The sequence below is a fragment of the Pisolithus orientalis genome, assembly GCF_024613125.1.
Source record: "Pisolithus orientalis strain OTSU chromosome Unknown F5J12scaffold_56, whole genome shotgun sequence".
NCBI classification, from domain to species: Eukaryota; Fungi; Basidiomycota; class Agaricomycetes; order Boletales; family Pisolithaceae; genus Pisolithus; species Pisolithus orientalis.
Window position 1 is genome coordinate 110303 of NW_026260837.1, and position 23606 is coordinate 133908.

General features: G+C 44.1%; 7 protein-coding genes across 7 annotated transcripts; 2 read left to right on the top strand and 5 right to left on the bottom strand.

Annotated features, from left to right (window-relative positions):
• Window positions 1-1662: 1662 nt before the first annotated feature.
• On the bottom strand, window positions 1663-2262 carry F5J12DRAFT_966229 (uncharacterized protein; the record flags this gene model as incomplete). The annotated part of the gene is made up of 2 exons (XM_051750009.1): window positions 1663-1910; window positions 1962-2262. 2 exons carry the CDS (start codon window positions 2260-2262, stop codon window positions 1663-1665), a joined length of 549 nt encoding a protein of 182 aa, XP_051595372.1.
• A 674-nt stretch (window positions 2263-2936) lies between these two features.
• On the bottom strand, window positions 2937-3668 carry F5J12DRAFT_966230 (uncharacterized protein; the record flags this gene model as incomplete). The annotated part of the gene is made up of 1 exon (XM_051750010.1): window positions 2937-3668. The coding sequence occupies one exon, from the start codon at window positions 3666-3668 to the stop codon at window positions 2937-2939; it is 732 nt and encodes a 243-aa protein (XP_051595373.1).
• Window positions 3669-9882: 6214 nt separating this feature from the next.
• F5J12DRAFT_786409 (uncharacterized protein) lies at window positions 9883-10519 on the bottom strand (the record flags this gene model as incomplete). The annotated part of the gene is made up of 5 exons (XM_051743441.1): window positions 9883-10070; window positions 10163-10256; window positions 10284-10305; window positions 10331-10352; window positions 10480-10519. The coding sequence occupies 5 exons, from the start codon at window positions 10517-10519 to the stop codon at window positions 9883-9885; spliced, it is 366 nt and encodes a 121-aa protein (XP_051595374.1).
• Window positions 10520-12051: 1532 nt separating this feature from the next.
• F5J12DRAFT_786410 (uncharacterized protein) lies at window positions 12052-14442 on the top strand (the record flags this gene model as incomplete). Its single annotated transcript, XM_051743442.1, has 11 exons — window positions 12052-12131; window positions 12187-12224; window positions 12269-12553; window positions 12598-12636; window positions 12691-12854; window positions 12892-13150; window positions 13203-13310; window positions 13442-13483; window positions 13553-13602; window positions 13693-13968; window positions 14071-14442. The coding sequence occupies 11 exons, from the start codon at window positions 12052-12054 to the stop codon at window positions 14440-14442; spliced, it is 1713 nt and encodes a 570-aa protein (XP_051595375.1).
• Window positions 14443-15148: 706 nt separating this feature from the next.
• On the bottom strand, window positions 15149-16800 carry F5J12DRAFT_786411 (uncharacterized protein; the record flags this gene model as incomplete). Its single annotated transcript, XM_051743443.1, has 6 exons — window positions 15149-15271; window positions 15314-15337; window positions 15385-15560; window positions 16298-16427; window positions 16553-16585; window positions 16627-16800. 6 exons carry the CDS (start codon window positions 16798-16800, stop codon window positions 15149-15151), a joined length of 660 nt encoding a protein of 219 aa, XP_051595376.1.
• Window positions 16801-20601: 3801 nt separating this feature from the next.
• F5J12DRAFT_786412 (uncharacterized protein) lies at window positions 20602-21326 on the top strand (the record flags this gene model as incomplete). Its single annotated transcript, XM_051743444.1, has 3 exons — window positions 20602-20725; window positions 20748-20769; window positions 20834-21326. The coding sequence occupies 3 exons, from the start codon at window positions 20602-20604 to the stop codon at window positions 21324-21326; spliced, it is 639 nt and encodes a 212-aa protein (XP_051595377.1).
• Window positions 21327-21401: 75 nt separating this feature from the next.
• On the bottom strand, window positions 21402-22636 carry F5J12DRAFT_786413 (uncharacterized protein; the record flags this gene model as incomplete). The annotated part of the gene is made up of 7 exons (XM_051743445.1): window positions 21402-21436; window positions 21511-21818; window positions 21896-22015; window positions 22064-22245; window positions 22296-22297; window positions 22382-22483; window positions 22537-22636. The coding sequence occupies 7 exons, from the start codon at window positions 22634-22636 to the stop codon at window positions 21402-21404; spliced, it is 849 nt and encodes a 282-aa protein (XP_051595378.1).
• Between the last annotated feature and the right edge of the window lie 970 nt (window positions 22637-23606).

Genomic DNA, 23606 nt, shown 5'->3' on the forward strand with positions numbered 1-23606 from the left:
GGGTTGTCAGCAATGTATTTGAATGAATATTCACTTATGACATACCTTTGCAGTGATGGTGTTTGCCCAAATTTGAAGGCAGATGTGGGGTTAGCTCCCAGAAGAGTCCCCCTGATGCATATATGCACTTGTTTGGAAAGCAGGGATGATTCCCAACAGGATATTTGTCTTGTAATTCCTTGAGCTTGTTTGCAGAGCAGTTATGAAGTGAATCAATTTGCAATTTGATAGACAAGTCAGGCAGTGGTTTGTCATCAAGTTCTCTTGCTGCCCCTGAGCTTTTCCCTCTCCCTCCCTTCTTCTCAATCATTGGCTGTAGTAGTTCAGCACTTGCCACTCACAGAAGAAATGAACATTGCTTACAAGCTCATGTGGAATGGGCTTTGGCACATACAGAAAAATAACTTGAGCCTTCTTGTGTGACTTCACAACATTGATCATTGCCTGATATCCTACCTCATTTGTAATGAGTTTGAGCTGGAGATTAGTGGGAGTTTCAAATTGCCAGCACAACTGTTCAGCTGCCAGATGCCATGGCATGGTATCAGCAGTGTCAGCAACAGCATTGATGAAGATATCAAAAGTATCCTTGACTGTGAATATAAAAGGGTTGCACTGGGTAAGTTTGACAGAGGTTGATGATGTCAATTTACCTCATGTTTGGGCCAAGACCTTGACAGACATCTCAAGGTGTAGGTGTGCTGTGATAGATTGTGGTGGGGGTTCAGCAATGCTATCCTCTGAGTTGCTAATATTGAATATGGCTGTCTTCAACATTGATTTCTTTGCTTTCTTCTTCTTTCTTGAGGCAGGGCACTTCAGGGAAGATGGGGAATTGGATTGCTTCTGCTTGTGGCCATGCTTTGCTTTCTTTGTAGGAGTCTTGGCAGAGATTTTCTTGGATCAGGCTCATTGGTGGGGTCCATAGTGGTGAGAATGCTGATGCAGAGGTGTAGGGGATGTGCACAACACAACTTATCACACCTCATTCCCAATTTGGAATGACTCAATGCATGACTCAAAAAAATTCACACAGTCTCATTACACTTGGGAACTGCTGTAACCATTTCTTTTATTGAGTATATGATACTTACTCTTGTCTTCACAGTGGATCAGCTCTGTGAATGATCAAGAAGGTATCAGGTGTGTTTGCTATTGAATTCAAGGTAAGACCCTGTTTTTCAGGGAAAAAATGTGACACTGATATGAAGTAGAACACTTTTAACAACAGCACAAGGGGAAGGATTCTTCACTCTACTCAGGTTTCCCAGACAATAGTGTCTGATGTCAAGATAGGAAACAAGTCCCTGTACAGTACACTACATAGCCACATTTATAGGGTAGAGGTTAGGCATGAAATATGTCAGAGTATCCATACAGGTCAAGATCAAAAGTAAATGAGAAAAACAGTAGACCTGTCATAGAGAAACCAACATCTAATCATATGGTCACCAGCATCAGACCAAATCCTTACACATATACAAGCCACATACACCACTGTCCATGACATGCACACATTCAACCATGTGCTTCCATGTAGTCTACACAACATCACAAACAGTGACAAAAACATAACCAGGGGTACCAGTCAGGCATGATCAATCCCAACAAAGCGTTTACAGACCTGACCTGATGATGTCCAGGAATACACATGCCTAACTATTACACATTAAGAGCCGCACACCCGTCCATGATCTGTTTTACAATGAGACGCAATCGTTCTTCTCCAGCAGGTTCCAAGATGTCATAGTTCCAATGGTCGGCAGGCGCAGTATCGTTCATCTCGGTAGGGTGGCGAGGGATGGCGGCGGGCACAATCTGTGCAGACCTGTTCCGTGTATTGAGACTGTAAAAGCACAACTTCGTGCCCAGCGCGCTGATGGCATGGAGTGTCTCTAAGGGGCAGGCAGCTGTAAGTACATGTTTAGATGATGGGGAACGTTCGAATACAGAGCACTTACAAACCATGCCGTTCATGCGACTTCTGATCTCCTCATCCACCACCTGACGCGTTGACGGAAGATCGAGATAGCTTGGAACCCTCAACTCCAGGATTAAAACCGGTTTGTCCACCAGATAGATTTCGAACACGGCGGTGACAGGAGCCTGCCGGGAATCCCGGAAGAACACGGGCCCGACTGCGAAATCACTGTCAGGAGGAAAGAGTGTATGAAGAAGCTTGTTGTAGGGACCAAAATAATCGCTGTCACATGCATTCTGAGGAATGGCGTTGAACGAGGCGATGACTGCCTTCGACCACATGGTGGATGGTAAATGGATCATGGAGGCCTGAGTTTGAAAAATCTAGCTTGAGTTCGGACATAGCCGAGGGCGTACAGCAAACTTGGGAAATGCCGACTGCGTGAAAAGATGAGTACCAGTCCAAACCCCGGTCCACCCTGGACCACGAGTACAAACTCCGGTGGTCACTATTACCCAGCGATTGTGTGCACGATACCGTATCAAGCTCAAGGCCTGGGGTCGGTTTCCGCTTCGGCCAATCATCGATCGCGGATTTCATACTGACTAATATACGAGTAGCTGACGTCTACCCTAGTACTTGATTGTTATAATAGCGGCACCAACAAAGAATAAAACGTAGGAGCGTAGGAAAAGACACTGGGGGAATCGAACGGGCCCCTCGGAGTTAGGACAACAGAAACATGGACCATGACAATGATGGTACTGATTACAAACAGATGATAGAGAACAGTAGTTCTTCCTCCAAGCAAAAAGCGACAGAAAAGAGCGGGCGGCAATAAGGAAAAGGTGGGTATACGACAGACGGGCAGACTTCTCCACATCCACGAGCAAAATGAGCAACGTGGACAGTAAGCCTTGCAACTCCAATGTTAGCACTCATACGAAAGAAATCAGAAATGGCACCCACGAATTATATGTAGCGTTCACGCACACTGTTTCACACAAAACAAAACTCAAATAGCAGCCCGTATCCCGTGTGGAGTCGCATAATCGCACAACCTCTTTGGTGCAAGGAAGGGAGGCAACTCCTGTCCCATCTCTCTGAAACAGTCCACTGGGATCAAGCCTCGCTGCTGCTGGCTGTGAGTGTTGCCAGCTACGACGGCATTGGCGCTGATCCTCTCCACCAAGGCCCATCCATCATCGAAGACCTGAAAGATCCGTACGACGTCTCGGACTAATACAAGGAGTTCATCCTCCATGTTTGGCATGAATGGACGGCGTATTGTGTCTATGTCAGGGAAAGCCGGCACTGGGTCTTCGAATGGATTCACGACAATCACAGGCACAGATGGAAGGCCGGCTGCAGTGTCGCTAATTGGAGAAGGAGGTGACGCCAGCTCATGGTGGAATGCTAGGGGTGGTGGGCTGAGCTGGACGAGCGTTGCTGTTGACGTGCTAGATGAGCCAACCCCCTGATGAGCCAGTACTGTGGTGGACGACGACGGTACTGGAGGCTTAGGGAAGGAAAAGGTCTCAGAAGGTGTGAACGGACGGACGGACATGGGGGAGAGGGCTCCGGCATCACCACTGTAGTTGGTTGTGGTGATAAGATACTGTCCACTACCGCTATTGCCATTGCTCGCCATACTAACAAAGGACTCCCTCCAAGCGGCTTCGCCGCCCGTGGAAATTCGGACGCGGTTACGATCCTGAACCTCAGCCATGGGCAGAAGCTTGGGCATGTCCAGCTGCATCAGGAAAATAACACTTGACTATTTTTGACTTTTTGTGACTAATGTGACTTTTTGGAAAGGAATCTACTATCATTACCCATGTCCTGCAGGCATGGCTGCACTTTTCTTGGTGATTTTGGTCTTGTTCAAATGACCTAATTCATAGCTTTCAGTAGATACCACATACATTCAAATTGATGGAGGTTCCAAAGAGATATTGTGATTTTTCTCTCAGACAGTGTGCATCACACCAATGGCTCAATATCTCTGAATTTTCAGACATTTTCTAGTCTTCTTGGCTTAGATATATCATCACTTAGTTGTCTTAATAGATTCTGTCCTCTTTTCATTCTTCAAAATGCTGTATATGGTCAAAAAAAAAGTACAGATAGTAGGTTCTTTGCCAAAAAGTCACAAATAGTCACAATAGTCACAAAAAAGTCAAAAAAAGTCACAAAAAGGTCAAAAATAGTAATGTGTTAATTTCCTGATGTGGGTGGTAGGGAATGCAAGTCTATAAAGCAATCCATGGTCAAATTTAGTGGCAAAGGAACTTTGAGCACTAGCCCTGTTACCAGCACTCCATCCTGTGGAATCATCAGACAAATGGCTGCTAACACCAACAAAATGAGGAGCTGTGAGAGTTGGCATTGTTGGCAAGCCACCATTTGAAAATCATCAGGAAATTCACACATTACTATTTTCATACTATTCTCATACTTTTTATGTCTTATTTGTACTATTTGCACTAAAATAGTCATAAAAGACAGAATAGTCATTTTAGTAGGTTCATTTACCATCCACACTATTCTTTGTACTATCTTTTGACCATCTTTCAACTATCTATGCTATTTTCCCCACTATTTCTACTATCCAACTTCTCACCAACATCATTTGTTCAGCACAAAGGTAGGGAATAGAAATCAATGTATTCAGGATAAAGTCCAGCACAAAATCAATTAAATGAGAGTAGCCCTATTGATGAGTTGAGAAAGAGCAGCTACAAAACTTGGGAATATCTCAATGACCACTGGACAGAGTTGGATGAATGAGGCATCCCTAGAGACAGATTAGTCAGGAGAGAAATCCACCCAAAAGGGGAGAGAAACAGTGATGAGACACACAAGATACAATTACAGGACTTCGAGGGTGGACCTTGCCACAGAAATCAGGATATCTCGACAACTGCTGGATGGAATTGAGGCATCCATTGAGACAGACTAGTCAGGAGAGCAAGCCATCCAAAAAGTGAGAAAAGTGGTGGTGAGACACACATGATACAATCACAGGACTTCAAGGGTGGACCTTGTCACAGAAATTGAGATATCTTGACAACCACTGGACAGAATTAGATGAACGAGGCATCCCTTGAGATGGACTAGTCAGGAGAGCAAGCCATCCAAAAAAAGAGAGAAGTGGTGGGGAAATGCACAAGATATGATCACAGGACTTTGAGGGTGGACCTTGCCACAGAAATCAAGATATTTCAACATCTGCTGGATGGAATTAGATGAACAAGGCATCCCTGAAGACAGACTAGTCAGGAGAGCAAACCATCCAAAAAGTGAGAGAAGTGGTGGGGAAATGCATGAGATACAATCACAGGACTTCGATGGTGAACCTTACCCCAGAAATTGAGATATCCTAACAACCACTGGACAAATTGGATGAACAAGGCATCCCTCGAGACAGACTAGTTGGGAGAGCAAGCCATCCAAAAAGCGAGAGAAGTGGTGGGGAAACACATGGGATACAATCACAGGACTTCAAGGGTGGACCTTGCCACAGAAATCAAGATGGTGTTCTCCACTGACAGTGACTGCTGCTGTCATTGTCAGGATGTTGTGGGGGTAAAGAAAGAAAGAAAAAAAAAACTTACTGTTGTCAGGACACTGCAGACAAAAAAAAAAAAACTTGCTGGCATGGATGCTGGGGATGGGGGTGGACATCATGGATGTCAACAGCACTGAGGTTGAGAGTGTTAGCTGAGTCTGTGCAACAGAGGGTGCTCACCTGTTGTGGCCATCATTGTTGATGGCATTGCAACCTGTCCATGCACAGTACTTGGTGGAACTTGGATAATTTTCAAAGTGTTGTGATTACAAATCCAGTGATTTGTAATCACAACAAGTACCTCAAAAAAATTTAGCCCACTGACATGCTGCACACCATTCCCCCAGACCAGCAGCGCCTCATCTTCACTGGTTGAAGCCTCTGTGTGCACACCCACACTCATGTCCACCTATGCATGTGCTACTTGGTATATATATATATATTCATCATCTAATTATTCTGCTTGTACACACCCACCTAGCATACCCTAACAGATAGCACCATGCACCCTTGTAACTTTTTTGATTTTTTGACTTCAATAAATAGTGAGACAAGTAAGAAAAGTGAGAATAGTTGGAAAGAGTTGTAAATAGTATGTCAATAGTAGGATTAGTATTTTGTGGATTTCCTGATGAACATTGAGTGCAACAAGCTATGGCACAATGACAGACAAGTACCAGAGCAAGTGTGAGCAGGAAAAACAAAGATGCAATAAGTGTGCCAGTGGTGGCACTAGAGGACAATGCATTTTGCATTGCCTCTGCACCAGTACCAATGGTTGGAGTGGCAGTCAACTCTAACTTAGGGCCTGAACAGTAACAGAATATCTGCTTCCTTATGCAAAACATATACAAACCAACTCTGTGTGGAGTTCAGTGGACTTCTAAGTTGATAGTTGTGGGCTATCTGCAACTGTGGTATTTACTGATCAGGTGATGAATCACAGCTATCCACATATGCATAGTATGATATGCCACTTCAACAAACTGACCTTTATTGCAGGCTAGACCATTCCATGTCCCTGACCTGCTGCTCACATCAACTTCACAGCAAGATGGAAGGTAGGGGTTCTGGGTCAAAAGGAAAGGCCCCATCAGTCAGTTCAAGCTCTGAGCCTCAGCTGAAGTTGTGAGCTGTATGGCCCCATGCAGATGTTGAGATGCTTCTCAATTTTGCGGAGGAAATTCAACCCAAGGCAGCACAGCAAGCATTTTACAATTTTCTTTGCACAAACATGGGGAAAAAAATTCTTTCAAAAGATACTCTATTTTATCACATGCTCTCTGCTTAAACAAGTGGAAATAATCTTATGTATTGAATGGCTTTTCTGACAGAGAACATGGCACAGTAGATTTCCAATGTTTTACTGGTGAAAAACAATTACTATGACCCACCACCAAAAACCAAAAACAGTCATCAAAAAAGACATTAGTACTGTTTTCTGCATGTTATGTAATGGATTCATCAAATGTTGTACCATGAAATAATTTAAACACACTGGTCATTAGAGAACATGTGATGTTATATAGAACATCACAAGTCAATGATAAATGTTTCCTATGTGATAATACTAATAAACTTTAACCAAATCTTTCAATGTTGACCCACAAAACATCAGATTATGGGCTCAATGTTTACTTAATAAACATGACATTTGAAACAATATTTGTTATGTGCAAAAACATGCTACTGAGATTCCATATTAACATGCTAAATATTTTCAATCATATCACACTGTTTTGTCTCCCAGAGAACATGATAAATAAAGAGTGTATTACATGTTGAAGTGGGCAATTGAGATGAACGAGTGGAATGGTAAAAGAATGTACTAGTGTCAATGACAGGCTGATATAGATAGAGTGATGGAGTGTGCCAAAGGGAGAATTTTAGGTGAGTCTTTACCATGGGGGAAGCAAAGGTTTGATGTGGATTGTGTATCAAGAGAAGAGAAAGGAAAAAGAAAGCAGACTGTGATGGAGGGGAGCAAACCATACATGGACCATGACAAGAGTGTATAGTTGCTGGGCTGTTGCCATCCTGGGTTTCTGACTACCATGGCTGCCCATAATGCTGTTGTGATGATAGTTGGCATGATGTTGATAGGATAAATTTAAGTAAGAGGCATTTTGTCAAATGATTGGCAGGTTCCTGACATGGAATCATGTGGAAAATCAGAAGAGCTGCGGTGATATTCATCACTTTGTGGCATAAGATCATCAAGCCATTTCATAGTATGTCATGGATCAGCAGCATCAGGAAATCCACAAAAGACTAATTCTACTATTGACATACTATTTACAACTCTTTCCAACTATTCTCACTTTTCTTTCTCATCACACTATTTATTGAAGTCAAAAAGTCAAAAAAGTTACAAGGGTGCATGGTGCTATCTGTTAGGGCATGCTAGGTGGGTGTGTACAAGCAGAATAATTAGACAATGAATGTATTTATACCAAGTAGTGCATGCAATCATGCTGTGCAGGTGTAGGTGTACATGAGTGTGAGTGTGCACACAGAGGTCCTGTAACTATAGTTAGTGAGATGAAACAAAAAAGTAACTGAGTATAGGTACTTACTAGCCAGTTCATCCAAAAGCGAGTGTGAGCAGGTGATCTGTGGGCATGTACACAGGGGGTTGGTAATGATAGTTAGTAAACAAAACAAAAAAAGTAAACATAGAAGTCACAGGGGTAGAAGATGTCATTGGTTGGGAGGGATACCCTCCTTGTCCTGGATCTTCGCCTGTCTTCAATCTGTTTGCCAGTGAAGATGAGGTGCTGCTGGTCTGGGGGAATGCTGTGTGGCACATCAGTGGGCAAACTTTTACCTTCATTTTGTTGCTGCAGAGTGTTGGGACTTGAAAAAATTTTACTGGTTGTGATTACAAATCCAGTGATTTGTAATCACAACACTTTGAAAATTGTTGAAGTCCCACCAAGTACTGTACATGGACAGGTGGCAATGCAATTGACAATGACAGCCCTGACAGGTGAGCACCCTCTGTTGCACAGACCCAACTAACACTCTCACCCTCAGTGCTGTTGACATCCATGATGTCCACCCCCATCCCCAGCATCCATGCCAGCAAGTTTTTTTTTTTGTCTGCAGTGTCCTGATGACAGAATGTACCAGCTCAGTATAGGTTTTCTGGCTTGTAGCAGATGTCCAGTGGTAAATTAAGCAAGCCATGGATATGATTCCTGAAGATATGGTTGCCCCATGCTGACACATTCCCTCTGGGTTGAAGAAATTGACATGTAGTGCAAAAGCATAGCAGCCTTCATCTCCCCTGTCAAGAAAGAGTTTACCTGGTTGGGGACCTGTAAACTGGCAGAGGAACTCAGCTTCAAAGGGATTCATGACAAAGTGAGGTGGTGATGAGTGGAGAAACTTTGCAAGGTCATTGCAAACTGTGTCCATCATACTCTTGAGGTTGTGATGGGAAAGGAGGCTGGTGAAGTAGTCTTTGAAGTCATGGTACAGAAAAACTTTCTTGGGATGAAGCTGACCATCAGATTGTTCATCCAGCAGTGGTTCACCACAGACAGTCTTGGGTGTAGGACAATTGGTACAGTGGGGGTAACTTGCAATCTTGGAGTCATCTGCATATTTTGGTGCATATGTGCAATGGCAACTGCAGACAGCATAAGGAATGGTGTTGCCTGTGAGCTTGAATTTGCCAAGGATGCTAGCAATATACAATGGGATTTGTGCAAGGATGTTTTCATGAGAGACACTAAGTTGTCCACTGGTTTCTTTGAGTGTGAGGAACAGTAGAAGCAAAAGGGCATTCATGATAAAGTTGCCTGCCCAAGTACTGACATCCATTACTATACTGCAAATGATGCCAATGACCAGTGTGACTTGTGCAATAGTGTCCATATGATTGACAGGAGAGCAATATTGGTCATCTGCCAGAAGTGTCACCTTGAGTTCAGAGCTAGGGCTAGAATCACTACACACCAGCCATGAAAGGTACAGGCTGAAAGTCTTCAGGGGATGGTGTCACAGGCCTACTTTTGAGTATGGATTCTAGCTCATCCATAGTTTTGATGACCACTCTCTTGCATGCAACTATGCAATTGGCACAGCACTTTATGTTTTTGGTTGCCTGGCAGAGCAGACTAAGTTCTCTGCTGATGGTAGTAAAACTTTGTCCATCCAGCAGAAGGTGGGAACATCTTTGTATTCAGGAGTCAATATTTGATAAAACCTTCATAGCCTTGCTAGTTTGCTGACAAACATTCCTGATCTGAGGGTGGGTATCATGTGGAATGGCTTTGACAGTCAACAATGGTGGCTGAGCATTTGTGGGGGTGCAGGAGGAGCTCAATGTATTCATGAGATGGTGGAGAGATTGGCTGATACTGGAAGTGATAGAAATAGGGTTTCATGGACCAGCCAGGATGTTGGCAGTGGCTCCCATCTGCTGGAACTCCTTGTTCCACATGTTAGAAGCATGGGACATGGAGTTTGGCCCATCATTGGTGATGGTAAGACCCACTAAATGGCTAGCTAGGTCATTTGAAGGAGAGGCTAATTCTGATGATTCAAGTACATGTTCTGGAAGAGTTCTATCTAGAGCACAAAGTAGTGATTCAGTGGTTATGGGCATCTGCTTGATGGGATTCACTTTCGCTGTTTTATGTGTTTCAGGTGCAGCAACAAACAATGGGAGTCCATGAGAACACCCCTGCTGTTTTCCTTGATGCATTCTTCACAGGTGCACCACATCAGGATGGGTGAGGCAGGCATAACAGCAGCCTGTAATGGTATTAGTACAAAATTTACATATGCCACTATGTGGTCATACCTAGAATGATAGACAGTGAGCTCACAAATGAAGCAGTATAGGAATGTCTGTGTCACAGCACAAGAATGAGTATGGGCAATGGCCAAGTAGCAAACAAGACTGGGCAGGCTGCAGTTGCTTTATATCCTAGAATGAGTAGAAGAACAAGATGAATTGCCATTGACCAGTACATACTTGCAATAAAACAAAGTAGACCCTGCCAGGCACTGTTCATCCTCTGCTATGATTCATACATCATGAAAAACAAGACCCTATATAAAGAAAATTTATCAGCATACATGACTTGAGAACAATGCTGCCAACAGGCTGGCACTATGGAGTAGCAAGGGAGGAATAAGAACAACTGCCACTGATTGATAAGCAACTATAAAATGAATGTAACCCTACAATGATCTATTGATGAATTGAATATGGTGGATGTTAGACAATATAGATTGGAGCCACATTTGGATTAAGGTTGGACTCACTCATGCACATCTTGATGACATTGGGTTTCTAGCTTTGTGACCTTGTCAATTGGTCATCAAGCCATTTGGAAACATACATTCAGATTGGAAAACAATAAAAAATTATTGCCACAATGGCTGCTAACCAGGTAGGGAGACCTAGATATGCTTAATTAATTAGATTAAACATGTATGCAGAGTTAGTATGCAACCTACCTGTGTGTGGTGACAGTATGCAACATCATGGGTTACAGGGTCCTGCACAGACATAATGGTCCTGGGGTATGTAGTCAGATTGATAACCAAGTAAGCAGCATACATTATGCTTATCTTTATTGAATGTGCATCATATTGTTGCTTCCTCAGGCATATGCAATCTTATTATATCTTCATCTACACTCATATTATTGAAATTGTACAGTGCTCATCAGTGTTGCATTGATGGTCACATTGCACCATCTTCACAAAGACTACTATCAATATTGATGTAATTCTAATTCTAATACTATGGTGTCTAAAATGATGGGCTGCAAGTGAAGACAGTGAATAGAATGCCAAGTACTAAGAAGCAACAAGTGACTTACCTGTAGGCAGTGGAAAGAGGGAAAGGTGTTTGTGAGAAAAGTCATCATTGATATACTGAATGCAACTCATGATCATGTAGTAGCCACTTAAGCAAGACCTAATGTGACATGAGCATGTGATCATGAGTTGTGTTCAGTATATCAATGACAACTTTTCTCACAAACACCTTTTTCCCTCTTTCCACCACCTACAGGTAAGTTGCTTATCACTCTTAGTACTTGGTATTCTATTCACTGTCTTTGCTCACTGCCCACCACTTTAGTGTTAGACACCATAGTATTGGAATTAGAATTACATCAATATTGATAGTAGTCTTTGTGAAGATGGTGCAATGTGACCATCAACATGAAACTTAAACTTCAAAAGATTGCTATTGACAGTAGTTCATACTGTGGCTGTCATCAATGAGTCAAACAATATATTATACAAGTGTAGATGAAGATATAATAAAATTGCATATGCTTGAGGCAATGGCTTGGAAGCAACAATATGAGGCACATTCCATAAAGATAAGCACAATGTATGCTGCTTACACAGTTATTGATCTGACTACATACCCCTAGACCATTCTTCCATATTTTGTCCTATTGTCCAGGAAAATAGCAGTTCTGCTTGCTGAGATTAGCACCCACCTCCTCAAATAGCAGAAATCATCACCTTATATTGCTTCATTAGTACTTCCCCCTCACTAGTTACTTCCAGCTCTTATGACAACATGCCCCTGCTATCAATGCAGCCAAAGGTTGAAATCACCCCCACTCTCCTCAATGACAAGGCATTTGCCTTTCTTGAGAGGTTTGTGTGAAAAGATGTCACTGACACCACCCTTCTATTTAATGTCAAAATTGAGCTTGCTGCCATGGGCATCACCTTCAAATTGGAGGAATGGTAAGGCCTGACCAATATCCTCATACTGAATCTGAAGGGCATAGGGATAAATGCCATCCAGGCTGCATGGGAGCTCACACAAGCTAAGGTAGTCCCAGTAGTTCCCCTGTTGGAAGATGCTGCCACATGGCAGTTGGTTTTGCATTGGGCAACTGATGATAGCCTCTCCTTCACCAATTTCTTGATGGAGATGGAGAAATTCAGCAGCAGGTACCAGTTTGACAAGTGGAAGTCTACCTTTGACCAAGTATTTGAAGTATCTTGGAAGGGTACTGCTGTTGAGGTTGTTAGGGCAGCCATGGCTGAATGTGGTGTTGTTGAGCCCTCTAGTAAGTAAACCTGTAAATCCTCATGATTTACTGACATCCTCCAGATGCATGCAATGCCCCCCCTGCTCAGGCTTCTTCCTCCTGTAAGTAAACTTCTCAAAGCAACTTTGTAAATCAATTCATTGTGTATCTTGCAGGCGACATCTCTCATGTTGTCCTCTCCCCCCAAGCTTCTTCATTGCAGACTTGTAAGCCAATGTTCACCTTCAGTTTTGGATCCCTCACTAATCACTCAATCAGGCAAAAGCTCATGCAGATCCCACTGCTCTCTGCACCCAGTGAAGTGTCCAAGAATGAGCAAGTCTGCTTCTTGATGTCTGGATATTTCTGCACTGGAGGACAAAGAGGACAAAGGGGAAGACAAACTAGACAATGAAGTGGACCATTGTCCAAGGGTGACCAAGGTAGCTCCACCAGGGCACATGAATTTAACTCAACAGCTCAGAAGTCTTTTCCACTGCTATGGTGGTAAGGGGAGTGCAGAAGGGTGGAGGGTGAAGGCACATCAGCAGGGCCCAGTTTGCAATGTCAAAGATCATATGGAGGTGGATACAAATCAGGCTCAGCCAAGAGTATTCAAGGTCATGCTGCCCTCCAGTATGTCATGTCTCCTCTCCACTCCTTCACTTGGGAACTTGGTCTCCATTAGCTCATTCTGCAGGATTCATCCTCCAGCACTTCAAACTGGAGGGCCTGAAATGCAAGACTTTCCATTCAGTCCCTTGCCACATTTATGTGGAAGCTCCCAGTGTGCAAGGTGTCTGACTCAGGCTTCCCCCTTTCATGCCAATCTTGTCCCACAGATCATGCTGGTACCAATGGAAGCAATGGAACCCTTTGTGCAGCCCTGTGACATACCAATTTGCTCTTGGGGTTGCTTGTTAACAGACAGCCTCAAGAATGAAATCACCCATGTACAGCATGTCAAAGGTGACTCAGTGTACATTCTTGTCATTCCTTGAAATTTGCCCTACATCTCTGGTGGTGAGAACTCTGCAGCCCACTTGGAGCTTTTTGACATGGACCTGGCCTACCAACATGGCCTGGAGGTAATCCTTACCCTGAGTCCAGAGTGGCATACTATTGCCCACTGCCTCTGGTCTCAGTACCACTTCAGCCTTCTTCATGGGTATTTTTAGAGGTGTAATGTTGTGCCAGTGAGCCTGCCTACTCCTGAGCAAATTGGATGGTTTGTTGTGTTGGATGTGGATCCCACTTTGGTCACATGTACCTTAACTCATTTCTCTGCTCAAATGTGGCAGGTAGGAGATCATGGCAAGATTCAGGCTGGGGAGTTTGTCAATGAGGTAGCCTATGTCATGATGGATGTCCAAGCTGAATCAGTGGCTGTTCATTTGGATAATCCTACCCCTCAATTGCCTGAATCTCTGGAGACTTTGAGGGCATGGTACTCAGTGTCAACATGATCAAGGACATGACTCTTTTGTGTGGCAACAGCAGACAACAGGCAAGTCAGAGTATTTGGAGTAAAATCCTTTGCTGATGTTTGCTCATAGATGGATGTCCCTACAATCTTCCTAGCATCATGCAGAGTGCTGCTGAGCTATCCCAACCAAGACCCCCATGATCAACTGCAATGCCATCCCCCAGTCAAAGAGCACTTCATAGAGCCAGGGGATGCAGTATGCATCCTCACCAGACCCTACAGGGACCTCACAGGCCAAGTCCAATACTTCTCCTGCAGCCTCAGACAAATAGGGGTCATGTGGCACATCAAAAAGGCATTCAACACCAAAGATGCCAAGGGGGACAAGGGCAGGTCCAAGGCTCAAGTACCAGAGGTTCTCAGTAAGGACAGTGATGGTGATGGGGCTGATGATGAGGAGTTGATCATTGTCAGCTTGGACAACATCCAAGTGACAGCTTGACCAACACTGCAGTTCTTGAAGGAGAAGGGTGGGACATTTCTAAAGGCAACCTAATATAAGTCATACAGGGTCCTGCTGTAGATGTTGAAGGGTTTGTTCACAGTCTGAAGATGGTCCATGGGTACTTGGTTCTACTTTGCCTGTCATCCCATCTCTCTAATGGCATCATAGCACAACATTCCTATCAACTTCTGCACTAAATTAAGGGAATACTCCCTTCATGATGCAGAATGTCATATTGGATGTGAAGTATGGATTATCTCAGTTCCAAATAAGGGATACAGTGGGACACTGCGATCAGTAGGCTGAACTTTGTGCACAGTTGCAATCCATTCTAGTGCCATGACATTCAAAAATACTGCAGTTGCTTCCAGGTAAGTCACTTCATTGCTAGGGGTCATGTGCTAATATTTCCTTTTTAGATTTGGCATGTTGCTTGATGGGACTCTGCTAGGTTCCTTGTGCTTGGTGGCATTCAACCATATGTGACAGGGGAGTTTCATAACTCAATCTCACCCTTGCAGCACCACTTCCCCTCCACCACTGAGTGAAAATCCCTCAGTGGATCCAGGTCCAAGCAACCCCTGGGTCACCACCCCCAATGATGTCAATCTGCAATGTTGTGGTGAGCAGGAGCAACAAACCATTGACTATGGTACATCAATTCTCTTCCCCCTCTCACTACACATTTTCTTGACTTTGTTGTTTAGGATGCATGTCCTGGCTCTTTGACAATGACTTCTGTAACTTCAGCAAGGGGCATGTCTGCTTGAGAGTCAGGCTTGCCTACAATTGCAGGACCCTGGAGGGGCAGAAAATCGCCTTGTATCTATCAAGAGGAGGGGTCTACCTGAGGCAATACACAGCACACAAACATTAGGAAATGCCAGTGACCCTGAAAAACAGTTAGAGGCAATGAAGTAAGTGCAGAGAAAAACTTACAATTGCATTGAAGACATCTGGAGTACTAAGGATTGGGTGGATTCCCCTCAAAGTGAGGTCTCTCATGGGGATTATGCACTTGTCATTCATTGGGAATGTGACAAATGCTGCAAGCTCATTGGCAGAAGTGATTATGGGTATCGAGATTTTAAGATGGGAAAGATGTGGGAGGTATTCTGCACATGACAAAATGTCAGAAATGACATTTTGATTTCTTTCAGGATGGTAGGGATGAAATGTAATGTATAGGCATTGGAAGTCACTTGGAAGGGCAATTACCTTCAGAAGGGGGAGGATCCTAGTAGCATGTCCTGCAAGCTTTTGAAGGGAGTGAAGGACAGAGCAATGAGTGATATCTTCCACAGACATGGTAGGGATGCCACAATGAGAGATAGTTAGCTTGGAGATAGCCCAATGTGTGATCAGACAGGTAGTGAGGGCACCATATGGGCAAGTTTGGTCCACCTCCAATGCAACAAGGGAAGGTATGTTTAGCTTGCCAAGGAGTACTGCTCACTGTGAAGGACTTAGGCCTGTATTATTAAGCCACAAAATTGCCAGTGGAGCACTTCACAGCACAGAAAGGGTAAATCAGACAGAGTAGGGAAAAAAGAACATAGGCAAGGAGATATTGAGAAATGCCAGGGTGCTTGGAAACAATTGGGTCATGCAAGGATTACAGATCAAGCCACCAGAAGCACTGTAGCTACTTGTGTGAAGTTCAGTACACCCAGAGCCTAGAATGCTTGTTAGCAGAGAACCAAATATGGGGGACATGCCTGTCAGGTCAACATATAAGTGCAAGTGCACTTGACAGACTGCTTGCATATCCTTGAGGGAGTTGAAGAATGCACACATTGCACCTAACTTTCATTTGCTTAATGTTTCATTAAGGAAGAGTGCAAGAACACACCTAATTGTTGCCTGCTTAATGTTTGTGAAGACCTGAACTGCAAAGTCTTCACTGGTTTAAATGCAATGTGCCTCCACACAGGGAGGGCATCACAAACTACTCCAGCCAACCAGCAATCAGCAGCCTGAGCCTACTGAGACAAGATAACAATGACTGGCAATGCATTGTAGTCATTGGGATACTTGGGATAACCTTTGATGTGAATCTCTGTCCAACAGGTCCACACTGTCCAGCAGCAGCTCATCTAGAACTCACAACAGATGGCAATCCCAGGGCACCTCCTAGATGCTATGAGGAAAGGTCAAATCTTGACACTGCTGGCCACTTACATATTTTGCAGGGAGCCCCATGGCATCATCTTCCACTGTGCACTTGAGTTCCTGCCCAAATGACTGCATGAGAGGATTTGCACCAGGATCTGCCTTGCAACCACATGTGGGTGGCTGGCAGAAAGTAACCCTCACCTTTTGGGAAGGTGGTCCCAGGGTATTTCTACTTTGCATTTGGGAACCCACCCACACAAATTCTTCTGTTAGAATACCAGTTAGTGTCAAATCAGAGCGAGAAAATATCTAGTACACACCAGCATGGCTTCATACCTGGTGATGTTGTGCATTGAATTACTGGCACAAAGTGCCAGCTAACCCATTAAATATGCAGAGGATACCAGAGGCTTTATCAGACAACACAGTAGACTACCTAACTTGACACTGCATTTGGTCACCTACTGCAACAAGAATGTTGCCAGAAACAGACTCTCAATATCAACCTTGCCATTGTGGTTGCCCTCATTTTATTGTAATAGTGCTCATCACCATATCTGCCACTTACATCACTACATCTAAATTGCAGTAACAGGTGATGGGCCTTTTGTTTGACATGCAATATTCCAGAAAACTGCAATATTGCATTGGAGGATAACTATTCATGGCAGCTAATGAATGACCTAAAGATGCATAGTTGATTGATTAAACATGTACATGGGGTTAGTACATGACCTGCCAATAGTAATGAGTATGCAGTGTCAGAAATATACCTGAATACATGACAGATTTGAGGGATCTTCCACAGGGGGGAGATTCTTTGATGGAAAATTGGTGCATTTTTTGTGTTTGATGTTTGTTAGTTATTAATTGCAGTCGCAAAAATGAGCAACTTACTTTGTGAAAACCAAAAAAAAGAAAAGAAAAGAACTGATATAAGCACCACTGCTGCAGCAGCAAGATACACATCAGCACACAATGTTGGTAACAATCATGAGGACCTGGATGTATATGGTTAACTGGAGGAACTGAAGGTTGTTCAACTCATGTCAAATGCTTAAATTGATAACACTTGCAGTATAAACTACTGTCAATAGCAATCTTTTCAAGTTTGAGTTTTGTGTTGATGGTCACATCACACTGTCTTCGCAGACTACTATCAATATTGATGTAATTCTAATTCTAATACTACAGTGTCTAATGCTAAAGTGGTGGGCTGTGAGCAAAGATGGTGAATAGAATGCCAAGTACTAAGAGCAATGAGCAACTTACCTGTAGGTGGTGGAAAGAGGGAAAAGGTGTTTGTGAGAAAAGTCATCATTGATATACTGAATGCAACTCATGATCATGTAGTAGCCACTTAAGCAAGACCTAATGTGACATGAGCATGTGATTGTGAGTTGCATTCAGTATATCAATGATGACTTTTCTCACAAACACCTTTTCCCTCTTTCCACCACCTACAGGTAAGTTGCTTGTCACTCTTAGTACTTGGCATTCTATTCACTGTCTTTGCTTGCAGCCCACCACTTTAGCATTAGACACCATAGTATTAGAATTAGAATTACATCAATATTGATAGTAGTCTTTGTGAAGATGGTGTGATGTGAGTGTCAATGCAAAACTTAAACTTCAAAAGATTGCTATCAATGGTAGTTCATACTGTGGCTGTCATCAATGAGTCAAACAATCTATAATATGAGTGTAGATGAAGATATAATAAAATTGCATATGCTTGAGGTGATGGCTTAGAAGCAATGATATGAAGCACATTCCATAAAGATAAGCACAATGTACACTGCTTACTTGGTTATTGATCTGACTACATACCCCTAGACCAGTCTTCCATCCTGTTGTTCACATCAAAAGACACCACTAAAGCTTGTACATGTCAACTAGGTCACTCTATGCCTCTTACTGATGAATTCAATCATTAAATCATTCTCCACAGTGGCCTTCTTATGATCTGCCTTTGGGCAGTTGGTATTAAGTTGATTGGGTAGGCAGTAACTAACCACAACATTGTAGGTGAGCTTCACCACAAAGGCAATGGTGAGTAGTTGCATTAAGAATTGTATTGTGGCACATATAGCCCCAATTCAAGGGCCACAACAAGCTTTCTTTCTGCCCTGGCTGCAACTACAAATCCCTCTTTGGCTGTTTCCAGACTGTTATCATATTGTCTGCATCATTATTGGAGGATGCTGCAATGATTGCCATGTGATCCTCTCCATCATATGTCTGGTATGTGTGGGTGTAGGATGGTTTCTACATTTATGGGGATGCTCACCATAATTGTCTGTGTCCATGCTGTCCTTGAGTGCCATAGCACCTGTCACTTGGCACTTCAGTCACCCCCCAGGGGACCTATTAGGTTCATATATTCTTATAGATGTATCCACCTAATAGGTGTTGACCACCTGGGTATTCCCAGTGACTGCTGGAGATTCACCAGGGCCTGGAGATTCTCCAGAGCAAGGTGTCAGACATGGACTTTCTCCAGGATTATTACATCTATAACAGAGTGCCTGGGGTCCAAATGGGGCTTTCCCCAGTGAGTTAATAGACCTATTTCCTGGGTATCCTGGGGGATTCCCCAGCCTAAATGGACCTGTTCCCAGTGCATCCTAGGGGACTCCCCAGCCTAAATGGACCTGTTCCCTGTACATCCTGGGGGAATCTCCAGCCTAAATGGACCTGTTCTCTGGGAATGCTGGGGGATTCCCCAGCCTAAATGGACCTGTCCTCTGGGCCTCCTGGGGGATTCCCCAGCCTAAATGGACCTGTTCCCAGTGCATCCTGGGAGTTTCCCCAGCCTGAATGGACCAGGTCCCAGGGCATCCAGCCCAAACAGACCTATTCCAAGATGATCATGGGAACCTCCAGTTAAATAGACCACCATCACAGCATGAAGGATCAATCAAAATGATTTGGAGCCTCCATGTTGCTGACAGGAGTGTGTATCATGCCAAGTACCTATTTCCATGGCATCTGATCTGAGCACTCTATACAATATGAATATGTGAAAAAGCATGGCCATAGACCACTAAGGAAAGATTGGTGACATCTGATGGAGGGAGTAGAATATACTTGGTGATGGTGATTGCCCAGGCACAGCAGACATACTTTCACCATGCTTCCCAAGGCTTCAGTGATCTCCACTGTTGGCCATTGCATACAAGTCAAAGATTGTCCAGGTCTTAATGGAATTTTCCCACCCACTCTGGGGATCCACAGGGTATGCAGCAGATCCTCCAGGCAATGCTTGGATTTTCCCAACCAACTCCTGTCTCTAGAGGCTCTCCAAGCAATGCTGGGGATTCTCCCACCCACTCTGCAGATTCTCCAAGCTATGTCCTGGGGATTCTCCAAGCACTGCTAGGGATTCTCCAGGAAATGCTGGGGATTCTCCAACCCACTCTGAGGATTCTCCAAGCACTGCTGGGGATTCTCCAACTGACTCTGTGGATTCTCCAGGCAATGCTGGGGATTCTCCAACCCAATCTGGGGATTCTCCAAGCACTGCTGGGGATTCCCCAACCCACTCTGGAGATTCTCCAAGCACTGCTGGGGATTCTCCATGTTATGTCCAGGGGATTCTCTAACCAACTCTGGCATGTCTATGTTGGTAGCTACTGAGAACTCTTCCCCCTGAAGCCTAGGGCAGAGCCCCATGCCCTTCACATGGACATCATAGCTCTAGTGGATGTCTGGTTCCATGGATTTCACATTCCTATCTCACACATAGCAGTCTGCACCTAAATCCAATCTGTAATCATGATAGGGTATGCTATCAGATTGAATATGCATAGGTGTGAGGAGAAAATGAATGGTCTTGTAAGGGTATTGTAGTTATGATGGTAACAAAAAGACCATGGTGGATAATGGATGAAATGAATGATGGCAGACATTACACAAAGGAAGGATATGCAGGGGGAAGATGATACAGCCACAGGGTATCATAGTTACATGCTAATGATGCAAACATGTTGAACTGGTGTGTGCATGAGCCAGTAGCAAGCAATTGATTGAGATGAAAACATGCCTAGTAGTGGTTGTGTCAATCATGGGTGTGATAGGAATGTCCATCAGAGTCATCAGAGTCATGACAATGATGTCTCTTGTGGGGAGGGCTTTGATAAATGTATTCAACCATACTGTGCATGTTAGTCTCATTGTACATGTAGGCTACCCAGCAACATACCTTTGGTGAGTTCTTCCCTGTTGTGAAGGACCACCATGATCACTCTCATTGTCCTGATATCCTCTATAGTGCTTGTGTGACTCATGCTGAGGGCAGTGGCAAGGACATGGGGTTGGAGAGTAGTTATCAGAAGGGGAGTGACAATGATATGCAGCTGCTGGAGCAAGATATGTGTGATGGTCACCATGCAATGATGGACCTTGTGGAGATGACTGCAGTGGCTCCTCAACAGGGGATGAAGGAGGGAGAGGGGAGTGGTGGGATGCTGGCTGAGTGGAATGAGGTCCATAGGATGGCAATTGCCCTCACCTCAGGTGGTGTGATCCTGCAGGAGAGAGGTGATGTGTGCAGGATGGTGATTGCTGTCATTGGGTGTGGTGGGATGTTGAGGGAGACACATGGTGCTGCACAGATGGCTGGGGTAATCTATAAGCTGGGGATAAAGAAGGCACAGTCATATGGTGGGTGTTGGATGCTGCTGGCAAGGGGTGACATCTGTTGGATGGCACTCATCCTCACACAGGTTGGTCAGGGAAAGATGAAGGGGCACTTCTCTCCTTAAACTTGTCACCTTTAGGGAGGGCCTTAATGAATGCATCTGAATCAGAAAGAACATGGAGGTGCCAGTTCAATGTGTTCACCACAAGTAGGATGTCACACATCCTTGCATCACTGTGGCAAAATAGCTCAATCTGATCTGGATTATTCATGTCAGTGAGGGTGACTATTTCATGTCAACAACTCACCATCAGTCCACTTCTTGAGGTAAAATGATGAATCTGGAAAAGGGACAAGGTATTCAGCTTGGTCTTCTTTGTCATCTAGTGGAGCCTCAGCATGGTAATCTGCACCCATTGACTCTTTCAGGAAAGGAACAGTCAGAGCATGAAGTTCATCAGCATTGAGGCATTTGACATTGAAATCCAGACCAACAGCAGGGACTCCAGCAGGCCAATCAGTGATGGTATACTGGTGAACATACAGCAGATCAAGCAACAACTTCCAAGAAACATTTCTCTGGCCTTGTGTGATACCATTCTCTTCTGTGGCAACACTTCAGAGGATGAATATGAATCAAATAGATTTATTGATGTATGGAATTTATGGAGTATGATTGTAGGTAAAACTCACTGGTTGCAATCACACCTGTATTCTTGAGGTTTTAATCCCAGTGCATGGTCATAATGGGGTTGTGACAGCACATTAAAGTCAGGAAGAGGCACTGAAGCAGCAGAGTTAAGGATTTTATACCTAAAGAGAAGTCAGTGGGCAATTGTACAGGGCATATGTTATACATACTTGATAATTGTGGACAGGTATTCTAATAATTGTGTTATGTTGGTCTGCCTCTCACTCACAAGCTGCATGAGGAGGGAGCATCCAGCAAAAATTCCTTGGGATTGGCATGCAGCTTCATTACTCCCACTATAAATTACATATCCAAAGACATGTATGCCCTCCACATTGCACCAAGTTTGTGCCTGTACAAGAGGTTATTCAAGAAGCAAACAATCACAATGGTATTACCCACCCCTTGTGTAAAGGAGTCACAGCAAGCCATTACACAGCCCACCATCACCTTGGAACTGATGTCTTTGGACCCACTGACACACTAACTCCAATACTTCTGGATCTCAGCCCACAGTTGAGGATGTTTGTCCTCATCTTTATGGTCCTCATAGTGCTTGGTGTGACACCTATAGTAGTCTTTGGTTTCCTCTGCAATTGAATCAACATGGAGTCAAAACTGCAATAAGTTGGGATGTACTGACCTGCAGATGCTTTTGGATTGGTATGTGCATACCAAGCCTGATGCATGTTCCACACAGATTCAGCATGAGTTGCCTTTGTGGTAAGACCAGCAGCAGCCATGATTGACCCAAGAGTCTTGCCATACTCATCTGCAATTGCCTGGGCTTCTTGAGTGGTGTGCATGCCAAGTGCCTGTGCCTTTCATATGGCTTCCCTTGGAAGCCACCCTGGTTTGAAGCATGGTAAGCCTGCTTCTGCACTGGATGCATCCTTGCATTGACTGAGGTCACTGGCTAGGGTAGGCACAGAGGGTGACTACTACCTTGCAGAAGGCATGATGTCATCCTTTGGGTTTCCTATGCATCCCAGTCATCTCCAAGCCATCAGGGAGGTCTCCAGTGTCACTAGGTCCATCCTCATCTTCAGAGGATGTGTTGGCTAGGGCATGAGATTTCCCTTTGGCTTCCCTATGCCTCCTGGTCACAGAGCTGTCAGTGTCACCTTCAGTATCAGCAGCTCCATCTTCTTCTTCTGATGAGGATGGAGAAGGGAGAGGGGGAGTGGAAGGATGGTTATCAGTATCATAATTGCCAGCACAGATTTCTCTCAGGGTTTGTTCACATTTAAGGTCATGCCTCTGGTCAGCTGACCAATCACTGTCTATTCAATGACACATGTAAATTATGTGAATAATGCAGTTTAATCAAATAAACAAACCTGATGCAATTTCATGCTCAACATCATCATGATGAATGGAGTCCATCATATTTTCAACAGCTTGGTGACTGTCATGATGCACCAGGTTCTCTGAGACCAGATCACCTTCAGCTTGCACCATACTCTCAACAGCTTGTTCATCCTCTTCACTGTCATTGGGGGTAACAGCTGGTGGTGACCTTGAGAAGGAATACAGCTACATACATAGATCACACACTTACACTTTTTGTGACCCTGCTCAGCAACTATATCTTCCATAGAAATGATGCCCAATCATAGCTGCTCAAGGGCAACAGCATGGTCAAGCTTCATACTGTTCTGGAGTGTGACCTGTCTCATCTGGAAGGAGTCAAGGTACTGATCCCTGCATTCT